We start from the raw sequence: 19,541 nt of genomic DNA, 5'->3' as shown, positions 1-19,541 counted from the left end.
AAAAAGTCCCTGTTTTGGTACCTACGGTACAGTCACAGCACAATCATGGGTCACCCACAACTATGGGTCATATCCATTTAATTCACATAGTGAACTAACTGACTAATAATTGTGACAGAGTGACCCATAATTGTGCAATGACTGTACCCCAGGTTTTTCCGGCCTTAATCCGGAACAACGGTGAACTTTTATGGTTCCATTGCATAAGTCTAAAATTCAACTCATTTGTGATTTTCTATAAAATTTTCATCAAAATCGGATGAACTTTGACAAAGTTACAGATTTTTTAACTTTTGATGTTGGCATTTGGTACTGTGAAGGTAAACTGGTAACTTTTTTCGTTGAGATTCTTTAACATTATCACTGGCACCTAAAATTTGTCCATGGAATGATTTTTTTTTTTCGATTTCATCGATTGGTATAGTAAAATATTAAGTTAATGCTGCTCCTTTAAATCCAACAAGATTTAATTCAATTACTTCCCCTCATGGTGGCATTGGTCAGTTTTTAAATCGTATGTGTTTTTCTATTTAGTCGACCTGAAGCAGCTGTGTAGGTATTTTACACAGTCCACCTTTGTCCACTAGACTTTCACACTGTACAACATCTCCGCGCGTTTTCAATACTTTCAGTGCTGCAAATCACGATTTGAATATTCATCTTAAGGATAAGAACGGAGAGTTGTACTTAAATGTATGAAAGTTATTTAAAAGTTAAGGTCTGTCACGCAAAAACAATGATAAAATCGAAACATTACTGTGTACCCATACCCACAATACAAGGTAGTAGACCCTAAAATTCCTCAAAACAGTCACCATTTTGTATATGTATTTTGGCCACCATCTTGGATTCTCTGGTCACCATTTCACCGTTACCAAAACCCAATACTGCTTGAATTTAGAGCCTTAAACTCCTTGAAACAGTCACCATTTTGGAATTTGGGCCACCATCTTGGATATTATGGTGGCCATTTTTGGACTCCGGAAATCTTATCTATGCCAAATATACCCATATTGCATGGTCTTAGAACCTAAACCCGAAACAGCTGCCATCTTGAATTTTAAGCCGCCATCTTTGCTATTCTGGTCATTATTAGATTCTGAATAGATTCTGAACATCTTTCCTATACCAAATATACCCATATTGCATGGCATAAGAGCCAAAAACTCCTTTAAACAACTGCCATCTTGAACTTTGGGCCACCATTTTGAGTTTTGAGCCGCCATCTTGTATATTATGGCCACTATTTTTTACTCCGGACACCAAATATACCCATATTGCATGGTTTTAGAGACCTAAACACCTTAAAACAGTCACCTCTTCTAGTTGTAGGCCGCCATCTTGAATTTTAGGTCGCCATCTTGATTTTTTTGCCGACATGGTGGTTTTGTGGTTTCCATTGATAATTTGCATAAAATTCGGTAACCAAGTTAAACTCTACAAAATTCGGAGCAGTTTGAAGTGTCGCATGACAGAATTTGGTTCAGTTTTATATATGCTCAGTTTACCGGTACTATCCGGATTACTAATATGGTCATAACTCCGGAACGCCTTGACCGATCCGCACAATTTTCAATAGCAAACAATGCGGTGAAATTCCGGTTCGATTCGAGCTATAATCCGTAAAATGACAAGTGCCTTTAAAGTAAGTGAACTTCTTTTGGACACAGACATACATACATGCACACGTGCAGACATCATCTCAATTCGTCGAACTGAGTTGAATGGTACCGTAATCCGGGGTAACATTGATCAGAATTTTCTATCTTTCTTGAATTATTCTCTTGTTAAAGCAAATGTTACATGTTTTATATTTTTGAAACAAGTACTGGCCCTCTGAGTATGTGTTAAGCTACTCGAAAGAGTATTGTAAAACTTTAAAACATGTTTAAATAGGTTTTTAATCTAATTTTTGATTGGGTTGATTTGGGGTAACATTGATCATGTCAGTGATCAATGTTCATTTGTGTTGAAAATATCCTTACTAACTAAATTTGGGGTGGCTGATTTCGAATATGTTGTCCAAATTCTTACAAATTATGTACTTTTTAAGTTATTTTAGGATTAAAATCCTCTAAACCACGAATAACGCCTAAAGGTAGGCAATGGCTTAAGGAATTGATTGCAGACTTTTAATAAATCGTATATTTTACTGGAAAATAGCATTTTCATGAAAATTTCGTTTATTAAATCCAACTCTAGGATATCATATTGAAGTAATACAGTGATTTCGAACCTCATTTTGTGTCTAGTATTCACGCCAAGCATGAATGTTTGATAATGTATCTCATTGGGTTACGAAACACAGTTATGGAAAAATCGGTTTAATTCAATGTTTATGAAATTCAATTTTCATAAATTGCATGTCATTTAATAGCTAAATGATAGCAGATTACGATACATCATTCCATAGCAGAAACTGATTCAATGTAAAATGTTTGTTTGAACATTTCATGAGGTGGGTCAAGCCGATCAATGTTACCCCGCTGATCATTGATACCCCGGATTACGGTATATGTAACTCGACTATCCGAGCCTTCTATTGAAAATTCGTTTTTTGAGTGAACATATAACTTTTCAGTACACTTTGTGTGTAGAAAAACTCACGTTTTGGCAGTAAACCTCAATCGATTTTAACGACCGACGGTTCATTCGACGCGGATCGGATCGGTCCAGCCATTCCAGAGTTATGGCCATTTAGGTGTTCCGGACCGATACCCCACGAAGGGGCCAGATATGAAAATGCTACAAACCCATCCATGCGACACATCAAACCGCGGAATTTTCGATACCCTAATAAACGGTAAGCAGGAAAATACTCTCAGACCATATCTGAACCAGTAGTGTTCCGGAACCGGTTCCGGGTGTCCCACAGATAGTGGCATAATATAAAAGTGAACCAAACCTATGAATGCAACACATCAAATAGCGGCTTTTCTGATAAACTGATGAACGGCAAGCTAGAAGACCATATCTGAATCGTTCCGGAACCGGTTCCGGGTGTCCCGCTGAAAGGCGCCAAATGTAAAAGTGAACGCAACCCATGCATGCGGCGCATCAAATAACGCCGTACCTCATAAATGGTATCCAGGAAAATAGTTTCAGACCATATATGAACCGGTAGTGTTCGGAAATCGGTTCCAGGTGTCCCACCGGAAGTGACCAAATATGAAAGTGATCCAAAATAATGCATGCAACACACCCAATAATGGCTTTCTCGATAGCCTGATGAACGGTTAGCTAGAAAACAGTTTCAGACCATATCAGAATCGTTCTGGAATCGGTTCCGGGTATCCTACTAAAACTGATCAAATATATCGTTTATCCTCGTTGGTTTGACCGACTTCTTATGCAATCCAACGGGGTTCATTTTAAATTTGAACCTCTAGTTAATCTATAGACGTCAAAAAACAAATTTAAGGTAACCTTTTTGCTGTTTTATTTAGGTTCCATTTCACTCCGTTCCATGAGTAGAATGACGTTTGAACCATTTTTAGATTGAACGATTTGCATATTAGCAGGGTTCAAACTAAAAAGTGTTCAGATTAGATACGGTCAATCCAACGGGGGTAGTCGGTAAAAGTTAACAAGTCCCATGCAAGTGAACCAATCCTATACATGCGACACATCAGATCGCAGTTTTTTTTTATTACGTGTCTGGTTCAGCATTGTATGGGAAATTAACAATTTAATCTCATCAGAAAATTGTCCTAGAATTATGTTTACATGTTCAACTATATCCAGTTTAGTGGAGCGGACCTGGTGTGATGGTTAGAACACTTGACTATCACGCTGAGGACCTGGGATCGAATCCCACTCCCGACAAACTCGCAAAATGTGAGCTCTTCCTTCGGAAGGGAAGTAAAGCGTAGGTCCCGAGATGAACTAGCCTAGGGCTAAAAATCTCGTTAATACAGATAAAAAAATATATCCAGTTTTATGGCACTTTGATATCTCCAGAACAGAAACTCGAAATATCACATCACAACCGTATCGTCTCAATCGACCGAACTCAAGGAGACAGCGTGTAGAATTCGATTGAGCTTAATTAAAATGCAGTCTGCTTCTTATTGTGTCGCGTACGATACAGAATGAGTAAATGATTGGTAAGACAAGGCACGCCGTGCCGGTACAACTTACTAGGACGGCAATACACACGGGAGCAATGAATTGTGGTGCGGGTTCAAAGATTACCTAAACAAACTGAATAGCTGCTGCTCTGACATCGACGGCAGTTTATACTTTAGTCCGGTAGTCCGGTAACGATCACTACACACTGGGTTGTTTGAATTTTATGTAGCTAATCAAACGCACTGCAGGACCACGGCGTTGCTCACCGCGGGGGGGAGAGGCAATTTCCGTGCAGCAATAAATTGAATTAAACCTGCCTACCGTTCGATGCACTTGCGCTGGCTCCGGCGCACACACCGACATCAAATATCAAACATCAGCAAGTCTTATCAGTTTCGATAGGAGTTACACGTTTTACTAGGGGTAAAGGATTTTTAAATTGTTGAAAGACTGTTGGGCACAATGAATTGGGATGTGTTTCGTTGAAGTTTAATAAATTAAAAAAAAATACAAAGCGTTTCAGAAGGGAACATTGAATTATGTTTTGTGCCAGAAAGTATGAAAATTGTATGAGTGAATTAGTAAGAAAGATTCAACCGAGAAAACATTGTTGTTTTCTTTTGTATTTATTTGTAACATAGTCTAAACTTAGACCTAATAGACTCAAGTATAATTTTAAAATAAAGCTAGCTTCTCTTTACATTTTAAGTTATTGTCTCGTATATGTGAATACGAAAAATCATGTTTAAATAATTTATCTTGAAAGTTTATAACTTAGTACTTTCCAACTATAAGTATATGATGCATATATGTACCTACTGGATGCTTTAGGGGCGCAATAAGTAGTCTGCCTTCCACTATATACCGGCCGTACCTCGCCCTATGTGTACCTACCTTCCTTACCAGCACGCACTAATGTCGATATATTTACATTCATTCCTACTTGCAGGACATTTCGTCCGATGAAGAAACGCTCGTCATCGCTCGGTATCAACAAGACATCGGAGAGCCCACCGCCGCTGCGGCGAGACGATCCAGACCTGCACTACCACACCTTCAACAGCAGTATGGCGTCGGGCTATCGGAACACGCTCAACAGCACCGTCTCTGGATACCACCATCCCGGCCACTCGCAGTCCACCTCCAACACGCCGCTTTTCCCACGAAATTCACGTGAACGCAGCTCGCTGCAATCGGGAACCATCGGAATGGTAAGACAAATCCGGTTAAACACTTTTCGTAGTGAATAATGTTGTTTGAAATTAACGTAATCAGTTAGTGACATAATATGGATTTAAATCCGAAAGCAAGGACACTCCTAAAGTCCATGCGTCTCCATAACAAAAGACACTAAGCTTTGAGGAGAACGCATGGTTGTTAATATCATGCTGCTAAATACAGTACAATTTACAGGGTAAAACTACTCAACACTAAATTAAATGACCTCTACTCGCTTTTACTATTATCCAGTCCATAAATATTATTATTATCTAGATTATTACAGAGTTTTTGGCGCTTCTCAGCAAACATTGCTGAAAACTTTTACACCGGGCAATCGGAATGGCAAAGGGGATTAGGCTCTGTGGATCTCATTAGCCGGTTTACTTATACAGGGGGTGGCCAAAATGTTTGGGATAGGCAACTTTTTTTCTCCCACAAAAAAATTCAACATGCTATAACTTTTCATAGAGTGCATCAAAAAATCTCAAATTTTGACTGTTTATCAACCTGTTATATGTGCATGATTGGTACAAAATTGGGCTCGATTGAATAATTTTTCGCGAAGTTAGAACCGTTCGGGTAAAACACTATTTTTTAGACAACTATTTTTTGAACTGTTATATCTCGGAAACCCGTGAACCGAATTGAATGAATTTTTAAACGTTTATCAACAATATATTGATACTTAATACGATGTTATAAAATGTAAGATTTTCTAACGGCGAATTAAGTTAAACCGTGTTGAAATTTTTACCCATATAGAGGAAAATAAGTAAAATTTACAATACCACACAAAAATTATTAAATGTGTTCTTCCTTCAATCTAAATAGGCTCTAATATATCTGATTAGAGATAATTTGAGAACAGAAGTGAAAAATCTTTGGATATTAACACTAAAATTTAATGACATTAATGTAAAAAAATTATATTTTTTTTAGAAAAATCCAAAAAGTGTCAATCCATGATAACTTTTTTCAACGTTTAAAAAGTACCTATGTTTTAATAGTTTATGAAGCATTTACACATTGTTAGTGTACGTTCAAAATTTCATTCAATTCGGTTCACTGGTTTCCGAGATATGACAGCTCAAAAATGAGTTGTCTAAAAAATAGTGTTTCACCCGAACGGTTATAACTTTGCTAAAGTTTAATCAATCGAGCACAAATTTGTACCAGTGATGTACATAACAGGTTGATGAACAGTCAAAATTTGAGATTTTTTGATGCACTCTACGAAAAGTTATAGCATGTTGAATTTTTTTGTCAGTGAAAAAAAGTTGCCTATCCCAAACATTTTGACCATCCCCTGTATGCTAATGAGTGCTTCGGATGTCAGTTGTGATGATTCAGGAACCGCCTAGTCATACTACAGGTTCCAAGAATCACCACTTTCAGGATTCTGTTCAGGTCCTTCTTCAATTCCAGCTCGTCTAGGGAACTTAGGAGATATTTGGGGACAACTCCGGTTGACGAGAGGACAACCGGAACTATTCGGACGTCCTCTAGGTGCCACATCTGCTTCAACTCCTCCGTTAGGTCGTGGTACTTAGTCATCTTGCCCGAGAACGTTGATTGGATATCGACACCAACATTTCAAAAGGGCGTAACTGCTTTTGGAATCATCACTTTCTTTTAAAGCTGTGGATCATGTGTTATGATTTCCATGTTTTTCACAACAAGTACCAGATGGGAAAAACTCTCCTCTTTCCGACAACCACGGTGGTTTGAGTGTAAGGGAGGCAGTACGACCTACAGCTTTGAAAGAAGGTATTATTTCCAAATGCAGTTACGCCCTTTTGAAATGTTGGTGCCGATATTATGGTTTAACGGTACAGCGATGTCGATGAGCGTTACCCGCTTCATCCTTTTGTCGTGAACCACAATGTCGGGCCGGTTGGTACGAATAAGCACGTCCGTAATGATCTCGCGATGCCAGTACAGCCTTATGCAACTATTTTCCAGTACCGGGTCCGGCTGGTGCTTGTAGTAGGCTGCAAATCTGTCGTGCTTAACCCGTAAACACCCGGGACGATCTACTTTTGGTAGAAATGCAATATCTTTTTTGATTGAAAATATTTTACCCCGGATTTTTTTATAGTCAAGGGGAATAGTTGGGCTAAGAAATGCATGGTACCTTCTCCCTTTGCACCCTCCCCCCTTTTGCTGGGAGCCGAAAATACGGGGCTTTTTTGTATTTTTTATAAATACTACATTTTTTGCTCAAATTTCATCGTTTTGCTAATCATCAATAGTTTTCACTGATCCTTGACATGCAATGCATTACTACCCATAATAGTATGTTGAATTTTTGATCCCAAAGCTATTCTAAGGCCTTCAAAGTACTCCGAAGTTTGTGACACAAATCCAACATTCTCGACTAAATTTTATATACGATGAATGATCACAAAACACAGTCTTGGTACGGTACTCAAAAAGCCTCAAAGCACTCCTAGAAAACTCATGGTACATAAATTGGGTAATCTAGATCATCCAAACTACTCTGGGATTTATTTTCTTAATATCAAAAACATCTACAATCGTTTGTGTTCACTCTGCTCAAGAAATTAAGTCACGTTGTGGTCCATAAGACCTCGCAATGCTATGAGCCACTTGATACTGTGGTAGTTGGACATTCCGTGCAATACAAATGGCCTCCAATACACTTTAAAGTTTGGGTTACGATATCTTCATACTGTATCATATTTTAAATGTGAAAAAAAATTCGAGGAATGTAGTATATACTACTGATGGAACCTCAGTGCACATCTGAAGACTGGACTCGATAAAATGAGACACAAAGAATAATGTATAACTTTTGATTGTGTGGACAAAATTAGCTGATTTTTTACCAAAAATAGTACATTATGTGTAGCTAATACCATAAAAATTTCATCAAAATCGGTTAAGTGTTGGCAGAGATATCGTCGAAACAAGAGACTTACCATTTGAGAATCTTGGGCCAAACTAACACTTTAAAAAATATGACATTTTTTACCTAAAGCTATAGAGCCAAAAATACTGAATCGATTTCAATGAAAGTTTTCTGTACAAAATGTATGTATGTAGATGTATTGTGTCAAAATTTCATTCAAACTGCTCTAACTTTTAAAATGTTCAATTAAATTGGCTGAAATTTTCATTGAGAATAGATTAACACAACGATTTTACACTGTCAAAGTTTCAAAAAAATCGGGACAGTGTTGCCAATACTACAGTCAAAATAATGCACACTGATTTTAAAATGTTAAAAAGTGCCCAAAATTTGAAAACCCCGTTTTTTTGTTTGAATTGTTAAAAAAAAAGCACTGAACCGATTATAATGAAATTTTCACCACTTATTATGACTTACTTGAAGAACTTACAGTCAAATTTTCAGACGTTTTGATTAGCTTACAACCAAGTTATAGACTAAACAATTTTTAAAATGGAAGCCCAAAATTTCCAAAATCACATTTTATTGTATCGACAATACTTGCGTCAATACTGAACCGATTTTGATGAAATTTTTAGGGCATTAACTACACATAACATGCTATTCCTAGTTAAAAAATCAGCTATTTTTGTGAACGCAATCAAAAGTTATACATTATTTTGAGTGTCTCATTTTTTCGAGTCCAGTCTTTATAATGCTTTTGGTACATTCATGGGATATTCCAGGCTTTCCAAACTATTCTGGAATTTGGATCTTCAAGGTCTACAGGCTCTACTCTTGTTCCTCTTTACTCTACCGGCATAATTCATTCACGATTGTGTCTAATGCACCTTACGAGTATATTTATTTGTTGCTTTTTGGGTGTCTACTGGCATACAAATGGACACAATGTATTTTGAGTTATGGGTCACAATATCTGTAAATTTTAGAATATTTTTATTGTAGCGAATGCTCGCGGAATATAATCCACGCTACTCTTAGAACCTCAGAGTGCAATTCTGTTTACTTAGCAACATTCACTTGGTGACCTAGGTCATCCAAACTATTCTGGAATTAAGCTCAACTCTTGTGTATTTTTACTTTTTCGATGTAATTCTTTCACGATTACCTCTGTTGCATCATATAATATTTTGAGTATTTCTTCGTGTTGCTTATACATCCACTGACAAACAAATGATCTTTATGATATTTTGAAGTGTCGGAAATTACCCAAGAATTCGTCCAGGCGTTCCTCGGAAATTCCTCCAGGAGTCCCTCAGACATTCATCGTAATGTTCTCCGAGAATACTTGTACGAGTTCCTAGGGAATGCCTCAGGACTTCCCTGAAATTTGCAGAGTTTTGCAGCAGTTTCTCGAAAATTTCTTCAGCAGCTTTGCTGGAATTCCTTCAGGAGTTCTTCAGTATTTACTTTAAGAACCTTTCAAAAAATCCTGCAGGAGTTCCTCGGGAATTCCTCCGGGAGTTCCTCAAGTTCCTCAAATTCTCCGAGGATTCCCAAAGATTTCTCCAGGCGTTCCCTTAGAACTCCTCAAGAATGTTTTCCCAAGAGTTCCTCCGGAAATTTCTCCAGGGATTCCTCCAGGAAGTTTTCCTGGAATTCCTCCAGGAATTTTCCTAGAAATTTCTCCAGGGATTGCTCCAGCGATTTCACTAGAAGTTCTTCTAGGATTTCCTCAAGCGATTCTTTCAGGGATTCCTTCAGCAATACCCCTAGGGATTCCTTCGCGAGTTCTATCATGGATTGCTTAATGGATTCCTCCATGGACTCATCAAGGAATTTATTCGGGTATTCCACCAGGAATTCCTCCAGAGCTCCTTCAGGAATTCATCCAAGATTTCCTCCAACAACTAAACCAGAGATTTCTTCAGGATTCAAAGCATTCTTCCAGAAACTCCTCCAAGGACTCTTCCAGAGTTTCTTCCAAAAATTCTTCCAGGGATTACTCCAGGAATTCGTCCAGGAAATTTCTCTGGGTAATTTTCCCGGATAATTTCTCCAGAAATTTCTCCAGGAATTCAGTCAGGAATTTCTCCATGAATAACTGCTAATTCATCTACGAATTCATCAAGGGATTCCTTCAGAAATTCCTCCACGGTGTCCTCCAGATACTCTTCCAGGAGTTCCTCCAGGAATACCTCCAGGCATTACTCCACAAATTAATCCCGGTATACCTCCAGCAATCCCAACAGGGGTTCTTTCCGGAATTCCTCACAGGGATTCTTCTTGAAATTCTTCCACGAATTCCATCAGTTATTCCTCCACGGATTCCTCCAGGAATTCTTCCTTGATATACTCCAGAATACTCAATACTCAAGGAATTCTTTCAGGAATTTCTCCAGGAATTACTCTACGAATTTCATTTGGAATTATTACAGGAAATAGTCTAGCAATTGTTCCGGGAAAACCCCCAGGAACTCCTACAAGAAATATTCCAGGAATTCCTCCAGGAATAATTGCAGGAATTCCTACAAGAATTGCTGCAGAAATTACTACAGGAATTTCTCCAGTTATTGCGGTAAATACTTTAGGAATTACTCCATGATTTTTTACAGGAAATACTCCAAGAATTCCTCCAGAAAATAAAAATTGAAAAATTACTTCAATAATTCCTCCAGCAGTTCAATGAATTCCTCTAAGAATTTTCATGCGAAATTCTTTAAAGCAAGCTGTTGGTGCACAACCTTGGAAACTTCGTTGTGACGATCGAGGTAGGCAGAGATCTAGCTAACACTGAACAACCTGCAACGATATGCTTAATCGTTTTCTCCACTGAATAGCACGTCCTACAGCGGTCCTCCACGTCTTCGTGCAATATGTACCACCGATAGTTCTTCGTCGCAATCACCCGGTCGTGGATGGCTACCATGAAACCTTCTGTTTCCGAGAAGAGGTCATCACGCCCCTGCACAAGCTACGCATTCGACACCGCCTTATCGATGTGCTCGAGCTCCAGTTGATGGGGGTGCGTCCCATGCAACTCCTTGTGCTCCTTCTGCTTCCACGATCATCTCGTCAACGGTCTTGATGTCGCAGTTCAGCTGGTAATCCTCCTGCGCCAGATGCAGGGCGCTGTAACCGTGGTCAGCTTCACATACAGTGTGATACATTTCATGGCGGTTATGGCTTTTTACGAAATATGCCCACAACTGCTGGATCTGAGAGACACGTAGTGCCTGGATATTGGTGACGCCTCTTCCTCATACTGCGTGTGGCATGGTGACTTTCTCGATGGACGACTTTGGATGGCGCATGCGATGCTTAGTGAACGCCACTCGTACTGCTCGTTCGAATCAGTCTTGGTCCACTTCACCACCCCAAAGTGTAGGTCAACAGGGGCACAGCAAACGTGTTTATCGCCTTCACCTTGTTGCCGACTGACAGAAAGCTCCTAAGAACACAGTTGACACGATGCAAAAACTTGTCCTGCATTTCCTTCTTGATAGCTGTGTGGCGGATACCTCTAAATTGCAGGTAGCTGAGGTATTCGTACGCTTCGTCTTCAACCGTATTCCGAAGCTCCCCCTGTTCGTTGACGCGGAAACAACTGGCGTCCACTACTTGACCGCGGCGAAGATGGACTGACCGACATATTTGTCAATTCCAAACTCCATTCGGATGTCTTTGCTGAACACCGTCACAAGCTGCTACAGTTGATGCAGCCTCTGTACTGATTCCACAAATAACTTCAGGTCGTCCATAAAAAAGGTATGAGTTATTCTTGTACTCCTTCCCCCATTTTTCAGTTGGTATCCATAGTGGCATTTGGTTGAGTGCTCTGCTGAGGGGGTTCATCGCAAGGCAGAACCATAGCGGACTAAAGGTACCGCTGAGAGCTGTGGACCGCAGCACAGCTTTTCCATCGGTAAATCGTAGGGACGTGCTCCACATCCCCATCGCGTGTTGTATCAGCCTGGTAACCTTTCCGTATACCTTGTACAACTGCAGTACCTTAAGAAGGTACCAGTGCGGTACTGAGTCGTAACTACGATTACCTGATCTTTGCAGCCTTGCGTGCTTTTGCGACACCCTTTTTGTTCCTCGGTCATCATGTTGTTGGCATGGCAGTGGGCTTGTATTCTCCTCGCTACTACCGACGACAGTGTTTATGTACAGACTCTAAAGGCACGTTATTGTTGGTCTGTACTTTGCTGGATCAGCTGTGTTTTGGTCCTTCGGCAGAAGATAAGTGATGCCCCTGGGAATGAACTCTGGTAGCTGTGTGGGATCTTCTAACACCATGTTGAAGCTTTCCGCCATCCGCCCGTGTATCGTCGTGAGTTTTTTTATTCCAAAAACTTTGCACGAAATCGGATCCTGGTGCAGCCCAATTTCTGGTATACCGGGTAGCCTCACGTATATCCAAGGCGGTAACTACGACATCGTCGCTATGCTGGGCAGGGTTTTCCCATAGATTGGCCCCGATCTGTGTGACTTCGCCAATCTCCGGAAGGCCTTGTCCATAATAAGGTTTGTCGTTTCAGATTCAGTTGTAGAACTCCCTTTCGGTAATGTTGAACATCCGGTTTTGTTCTTTCCGCTTCGAACATTCTGCATAACGCAAGCATAACGCCGCAATCGTTTCGCAAAAGCATTCAACCGCTGTACATGGGTGTCAAGGATCTCCGTAATGTTGACTTCTGTAAGCTCTGATTTCTACGAGCCCCATAATTTCAGCAACAAAACGAACTAGCCTCGTTGATCGATTCCTCTGCTTGTACTGTGTTAATCGATCCCGCGACCAATCCCGCGCTTCCCAAACTCCGTTTTCGCTGCGCACCAGCCTCTTGCAGGCTCGCTAAAAGGAGTAGAGAAGGCGAGCCTACGGCACTTTGGGGCGCCGCGAAAACCGAGTTTGAGAGGCGCTGGACCAATCTGTCGAAATTTAAGGACCTGCAAACAGCCACACAACACGCAATCGAAGTGTGCCATGGCCCCAGTGAGGAAAACTCCCAAAACCTCACTGGCTTCTTCGATGCGGCCGCGGCTGTCTGCTGCAAATACTCAGCACCCAGATGGGTTGCTTATCTTCTTACTACTGTTGCTGCTTCTCACCGGTTTGGTGCTCCGCTCTGTTGCTCGTATCGATGCTTCGTCAATGACGATTGTTTTCAGAATGACCGGTGCGGGGATGCACTCTGCTTTTATATATTTTGCATACATCTGGTGACCGATCGAAAGCCTTTTATAGAGGGGAAACAAATTCCTCTTCATTCATTTGTTCGTTTGGCAGCTGTTGCGTGGTCAACCACCGTTGCTCATTGAAGATTTTTACTACAACAAGCAACATTTTTTCAATTTGTATAAAATGCATAATGAGGGAATAGTTTCTTCTCCGTAGCTATCCACTGGTGCATGCTTCGTGTGTCTCTTGTCTAGCGCTAGGTTTTGTTCACTCCATACAGGTTCTGGCTGAAGACGGTGTCCGTGTCTTTTAATAGGGATTTCTCTATCTATTCCTCCAAGATTTTTTGTTGGTATTCCTCCAGGAACTTTTGCTGGGATTTCTCAAGAAATCCCTGTAATGCATGCATTAATTTCTCCTGGTATTCCTCTAGGTCGGGTTTCTCCATGGGTTTCTTCAGAAATTTCTGCTGGAATTCTTTTAGGAAATCCCCCTGGGATTCCCTTAGACTTTTTGTGTGACTCCTTAAGAAATTTCTTTTGGCCAAGCTCAGAAAACAATGTAGAATGAGTTGAAACAGACGACGTTCAACTGGATCGGAGGTTTTCAAGTCAGCTCGCAAGAAAGCTCTTCTATCTGTTGGACGACCCGGCTGGAAAAACCTTTGTACGTTTGCAGTTTGAGTGAAACCAGTCGGTTGAACAAAATCCTTGCAAAATCTAAGGATTTCCGAGTGAACGAACTTCGTTTGCCAAAAGGCGACTTCACTTTCATCTGACGAGGAAGTTCTGGAATATTCATACGGTACACACTTTCCTGAATGTGTGGATATTATATCTTCGGATGAACCTGATGTCTTTTCTTGTAGTTATGATTCTCAGAATACAGATTGGAATATCATAACTTTAGAGTCGGTTGATAGGGCACTAAATAGTTTCGCACCTTTAAAATCTCCGGGAGAAGATGAAATGTATCCTATTTTGCTTCAGAAGGGATTTGATTATTTCCAACATGTTTTGAAAAATAAAACTACTAGTTTGTAATTTTGCTTCAGAAGGGATTTGATTATTTCCAACATGTTTTGAAAAATAAAACTACTAGTTTGTAATTTTGTTACAAGGTTTATTCCCAAATCTTGCGGGGTATTATATACCGTAAAGTTTATTGCGAAAGTGGGCCGTGTTCATATGAACCAACATGCCTACAAATCTGGTAAGTCCACTGTGACTCTTTTACACAAGGTTGTTTACGATATCGATAAAGCATTTGTTCAAGACCAAACCTGCTTAGTGTTTTCTAAGATATCGAGTGTGTTTTTGACAACGTGCCTTTCGATGCCATATTGGAAGTCGCACGGGATCATGGTATGATTTCCAATTGGATTCATCAAATGCTCAAAAACCGATATCTGTTCTCGACATTGCGTCAAGCAGCGATTAGGAAAGTGTTTGTGGGTGCTCTCAAGAGGGAGTCTTGTCGCCATTTTTGTGGAATCTCGTAGCAGATACGCTATTGAGGTGACTACCTGTTGATAGTCGGTATGTGCATCAGCACCCTTTTCGGCCTGATGCAAAGCGCTCTTCAGGTAGCTGAAGGGTAAGTGTCACAAATATGATCTTTCGGTAAATCCGAGTAAAACATCTATTGTTCTTTTCACGGAGATGCAAAATCGTAATGACGTTCGACTTTTGCGTCTCTTTGATTCTAAAATCGATGTGACTGAATAGATAAAGAACGTTTTAATTATTCTTGATTCCATCAAGCTTTCATGAACACCTCACATTGAGTTCGGAATCATGAAAGCTCGTATGGCCTTCTGGCAAAGATGGCGAGCCTTTGGTAAAACTTGGGGTCTAAAACCTAAGTATGTGGCAAAACGGCGAAGTGAGAACAATCCAATTAAAATTAGGCCATCTCCAAGGGATGTGCTTAATGGGCGATGTCTGGAGCATTCTCTTCAACTCCTACGGCAGCGCTCGAAATTCTCTTTGACGTTGCTTCACTACACATTCATCTCTAACAAAAAGCACTTTCTTCCACTTGCCGTCGACGGGTACTCAATGCACTATGGGAAACTTCTGTGAACCGCTGATCAACGAACACCCCGTTGTTTCCACTTTTGGTCCTTGGTCCAAATGATCTTACAATTGCTTGTATTTTTTCTTATACAACATTATCCACGAAATTCTCATCCCGGGAATAGTGGGCATCTGGTTATCTAGAGAGAAGTATTTCAGACGGCATCGTATGTTACACTGATGGCTCTCTTTCCGGAGGTCGAGCAGGTGCTGGTGCTCACTATCGTGAGCTAAGGGTACATCAGTCTTACTCACTTGGTAGACACTGCACCGTTTTTCAGGCCGAAGTCTTTGCTCTTATGTGTGGAGTGCAATCAGCACTTCAGCAGCATGTAATGGGCAAAGTCATATAGCCTTCTGTTCAGATAGCCAGGCTGCTACTAAAGCACTTGTTTCGGCCAACTCTAGGTCAAAGTAAGTTATCGCTTGTCGAACTCAAATCGAGGAGCTGAATTCAGCAAACGCTACCTTGTATGGGTACCTGGCCATTCTTCCATCGCTAGAAATGAATTGGCTGATGAGTTAGCTCGCACTGGAGCATCACATGACTTCATCGGTCCTGAGTCAGCTATTCCGGCATCGAAAATTAGCGGAACGCTACTCCAGAAGGAAGATTGATTTCTCACTCACCATCTGCTGCCTCTGACTAATTTCAATGCTACTTATACCACTGCTTAAATACATCTTTCTTTCTTTTATTCAATCAACAGAACAACGACATTGGTTTCAATAGAAACGATCGCTACCGGAGCACATTTGCCAACGGCTCAGCGACTTATGGTGGCGGAACTATGTTCACCTCAACACCACGATCGCGATACGGCGTGCAACAGCAACGCGGAATGTCCAATGGGTAAGAATGGCCATATTTCGCCAATTATCGCTCTTATAACTTCATTTTTTTTTCAACAGGGTTTCTCAAGCTAGTCTCAAAAGCTCAAATCCGTTCGATGACGAGGGAATAGATGACAGCATTTCGCTGAATGATAGTGTGAACGGCGCCAATGGAACATTTACACGACGCAAGAAGCGTAGAGCTCCACCACCTCCGGTTCGGAATATTGTACAGTCTTTTGATAATATTAATCAATATAGAATGTATTGAACACATCTTTTTTTGCAGGCAAACATCTCTGTCGACCCTTCCGATACGGTGCTTGCCACGCGGTTGAGAATTGAAGAAACGCCTCCTGTGGAGAACCAGGAAGATGTGAAAAACCTTTCCAATTTAACAGCTGAAATTGAATCGTTTGTACGTAGTAGCTCTGACGATAAGGTCAACCAAGAAAAACCCGAGCGGACCAGTCGTGTTGAGGAGCCAATACCGCCAAGTGATAGCAACAATAATCACGTGCAAGAGCTTGTGATTGTTGAAAGAAAAACGGAAGTTGTTGAAGAGGTGAGCCCAACGCATAAGAATACAGAAGAACGTCTTGAACTCCGCGTGGAAGTTAAAGAGGTAACACCTGAAGAAAGAACCAGCGATAACATTGATATACCTGAACCTGTAGAGCAAATGTCGCAACTAGAAAGTCTCAAACTAGAAGAAGAACCGAGACCAATAACTCCGCCTCATCCCATACCTCGGGCCAAGCCCACACCTCCACCAATTCCGCAGACACCTCCTACCGTTGAACCGGTAGACCTGGAAAACGTTGCACTTCCAGAAACGCCTATCCCGGCCAGGCGTCTAAACAAGAATCGCAACCAAGTACCAACAAATGGGACCGAACTTCGAATAACCGAATCGTCAGATTCAGCCACCACAAGCACGGCTGAAGAAGAGGAAAACATGGAGTTCAAAGCAGCCAAGCCCATCAACTACGAGTTTAAATACAAGGTTGAACCTATCAAAACAGAAATCGATGAAAAGATTAACACAGCCCGTCTCAAAATTAGCGAATCTACCGGCGACATCGAATCCCTGCAAAATTCCGGCACGGAACGGAGACGTTCCGTTCGGGACATCATCGAATCTATCAACAAAAGTCAGAGTCTGCTCAAGTTCAACCAGGAATCATCGGGAACTCTGTACTCTGCTCAGTCGAATGATAGCGTCAATCGTAACCTGAGACAACTGAACGATAGCGAAAAAGAGATTCAACGAATGCTCCACGAGATGGAAACTAAGTACACCGGAAACGGACAAACCCAGCCTCGTAAATGGTCCCTCACGCCGCCAATGACAAATCGCAGCTCGTACTACGACAACGTTCCGGAAGGGGACGAAAACCTGGACAACCTTGACGATCGCAACAACCTTCTCAGCAAATCGGCTCTGCGGTCCAAGAAAAGTCCAACCAAGTCACTGGGAATCGAGCAGACCGACAATGCGCAGTTTCAGGACTGCATCGACTGGAACCCGTTGCCCAAGCCACGGCGCAGTCGGCATTTCGCCGACACTCAAGTCAATCAGTCAACGTCAGGCACGGGAGATGTTTTGACGGTTATCGATCAAAATAATAATAGCAACGGAAAGCAGAGCTGAATGCTGAATGGGAAGTTTGCCGGTGCTTTCGATGAGCAAACTATAACTTACATTAGGAATTATTTATTCAATAAATATTGATGTATGGTATCACCATCGCTAAACATCATCAGGTCCAGAAATAGTGTTGCTTGTCGTATAGTAGCGAAGATGGTGTAAATTATTGATCACCTTCAAAGTTGTTTCAAATAAATGAGTAGATTTTAAAAAAGACTTGTGCGCACTTGAACATTTATTGCAAGATATCCACTTACAGCAGACTGTGGTAGACTTAAGCTGCTAGTACACAGGGTCAAATATTCGTCCAAAAAGAAACCAATGCTCAAACATCTTGTTTGACTCGATCGAATTTTCATTAGTGTCAAACTGATGTTGTTTCTTGAGTTCTTTCCTTGTCAAATATTTGACCCTGTGTACTACTGGCCTTACAGTTTAAATTTGCAAATTTGAACAAATAGCATGGCATAGCATATATCGGATGAAGTTGCAAACTTGAATATATCCATTGACATTGTTGATTTCGATACTATCTACAATGTCATAAACCCTCTCAGCTCCACACACCTGGCCAAGTACCTACTTACCTTACCAATCAGGCTAAGGCCGGGGTGGCCTCTGCTGTACATAGTAGCCGTCTCCATTCCACTCGGTCCATGGCAGTTTGTCTCCAGTTCCGCACTCTGCGTAGGGTCCGCAGATCGTCCTCCACTTGGTCGACCCACCTACCTAGCTGCGCTCCACGTCTTCTTGTACCGGTCGGATGACTCTCGAGAACCATTTTAGTCGGGTTGCTATCCGACATCCTGATGACGTGACCCGCCCACCGTAGCCTCCCGATTTTCGCGGTATGGACGATGGTTGGTTCTCTCAGCAGCTGATGCAGCTTCGCTTTCTCCAAGTCCCGTCTTCCATCTGCACTCCGCCGTAGATGGTACGCAACACCTTCCGTTCGATAACTCCAAGGGCGCGTTGGTCCTCTGCACGTAGGGTCCATGTTTAGTGCCCATAGAGGACGACCGGTCTAATCAGCGTTTTATAGATGGTTAACTTCGTGTTACGGCGAACATTATTCGATCGTAGAGTTCTGCGGAGTCCAAAGTAAGCACGATTTCTTGCCACAATGCGCCTCTGAATTTCTCTGCTGGTGTCGTTATCGGCGGTCATTAGTGACCCCAAGTACACGAATTCTTCAACCGCCTCGATTTCAACACTGTCGATATAAATTCGGAGTGGCGGGCGCGGTGATTCCTCCCTGGAGCCATTTGCCATCATGTACTTTGTCTTCGACACATTAATGACTAATCCGATTCGCTCGGGTTCACTCTTTAGTCGGATGTACGTTTCCGCCATCGTCTCAAATTTACGAGCAATAATATCAATATCATCAGCGAAACCAAGCAGCTGAACGGACTTTGTGAAAATCGTACCACTCGTGTTAATCCCCGCTCTCCTTATTACACCTTCTAACGCAATGTTGAACAGCAAGCACGAAAGACCATCACCTTGCCGTAAAACTCTGCGAGATTCGAAGGGACTCGAGAGTGTCCCTGATACTCGAACTACGCACATCACTCGATCCATCGTCGCCTTGATCTACCGTATCAGTTTATCCGGAAATCCGTATTC

General features: G+C 41.4%; 1 protein-coding gene across 5 annotated transcripts in view; it reads left to right on the top strand.

The window, feature by feature from the left end:
• Nucleotides 1-18,128, top strand: part of LOC109416190 (histone-lysine N-methyltransferase SETD1B) — a 94,594-nt gene extending 76,466 nt beyond the window's left edge. For all 5 annotated transcript variants that reach the window (XM_062851335.1, XM_062851337.1, XM_062851338.1 and 2 more), the window contains exons 3-6: nucleotides 5,021-5,282; nucleotides 16,138-16,280; nucleotides 16,340-16,490; nucleotides 16,551-18,128. In XM_062851335.1, the coding sequence (XP_062707319.1) occupies nucleotides 5,021-5,282; nucleotides 16,138-16,280; nucleotides 16,340-16,490; nucleotides 16,551-17,915 (1,921 nt within the window). In that variant the 3' untranslated portion in view covers nucleotides 17,916-18,128. The remainder of the gene's footprint in view (nucleotides 1-5,020; nucleotides 5,283-16,137; nucleotides 16,281-16,339; nucleotides 16,491-16,550) is intronic.
• Nucleotides 18,129-19,541: the final 1,413 nt, after the last annotated feature.

Source organism: Aedes albopictus, chromosome 2 (assembly GCF_035046485.1).
Source record: "Aedes albopictus strain Foshan chromosome 2, AalbF5, whole genome shotgun sequence".
Lineage (NCBI taxonomy): Eukaryota > Metazoa > Arthropoda > Insecta > Diptera > Culicidae > Aedes > Aedes albopictus.
The sequence above is the reverse complement of the archived record's forward strand: the minus strand, read 5'-3'. Positions and strand labels throughout refer to the sequence as shown.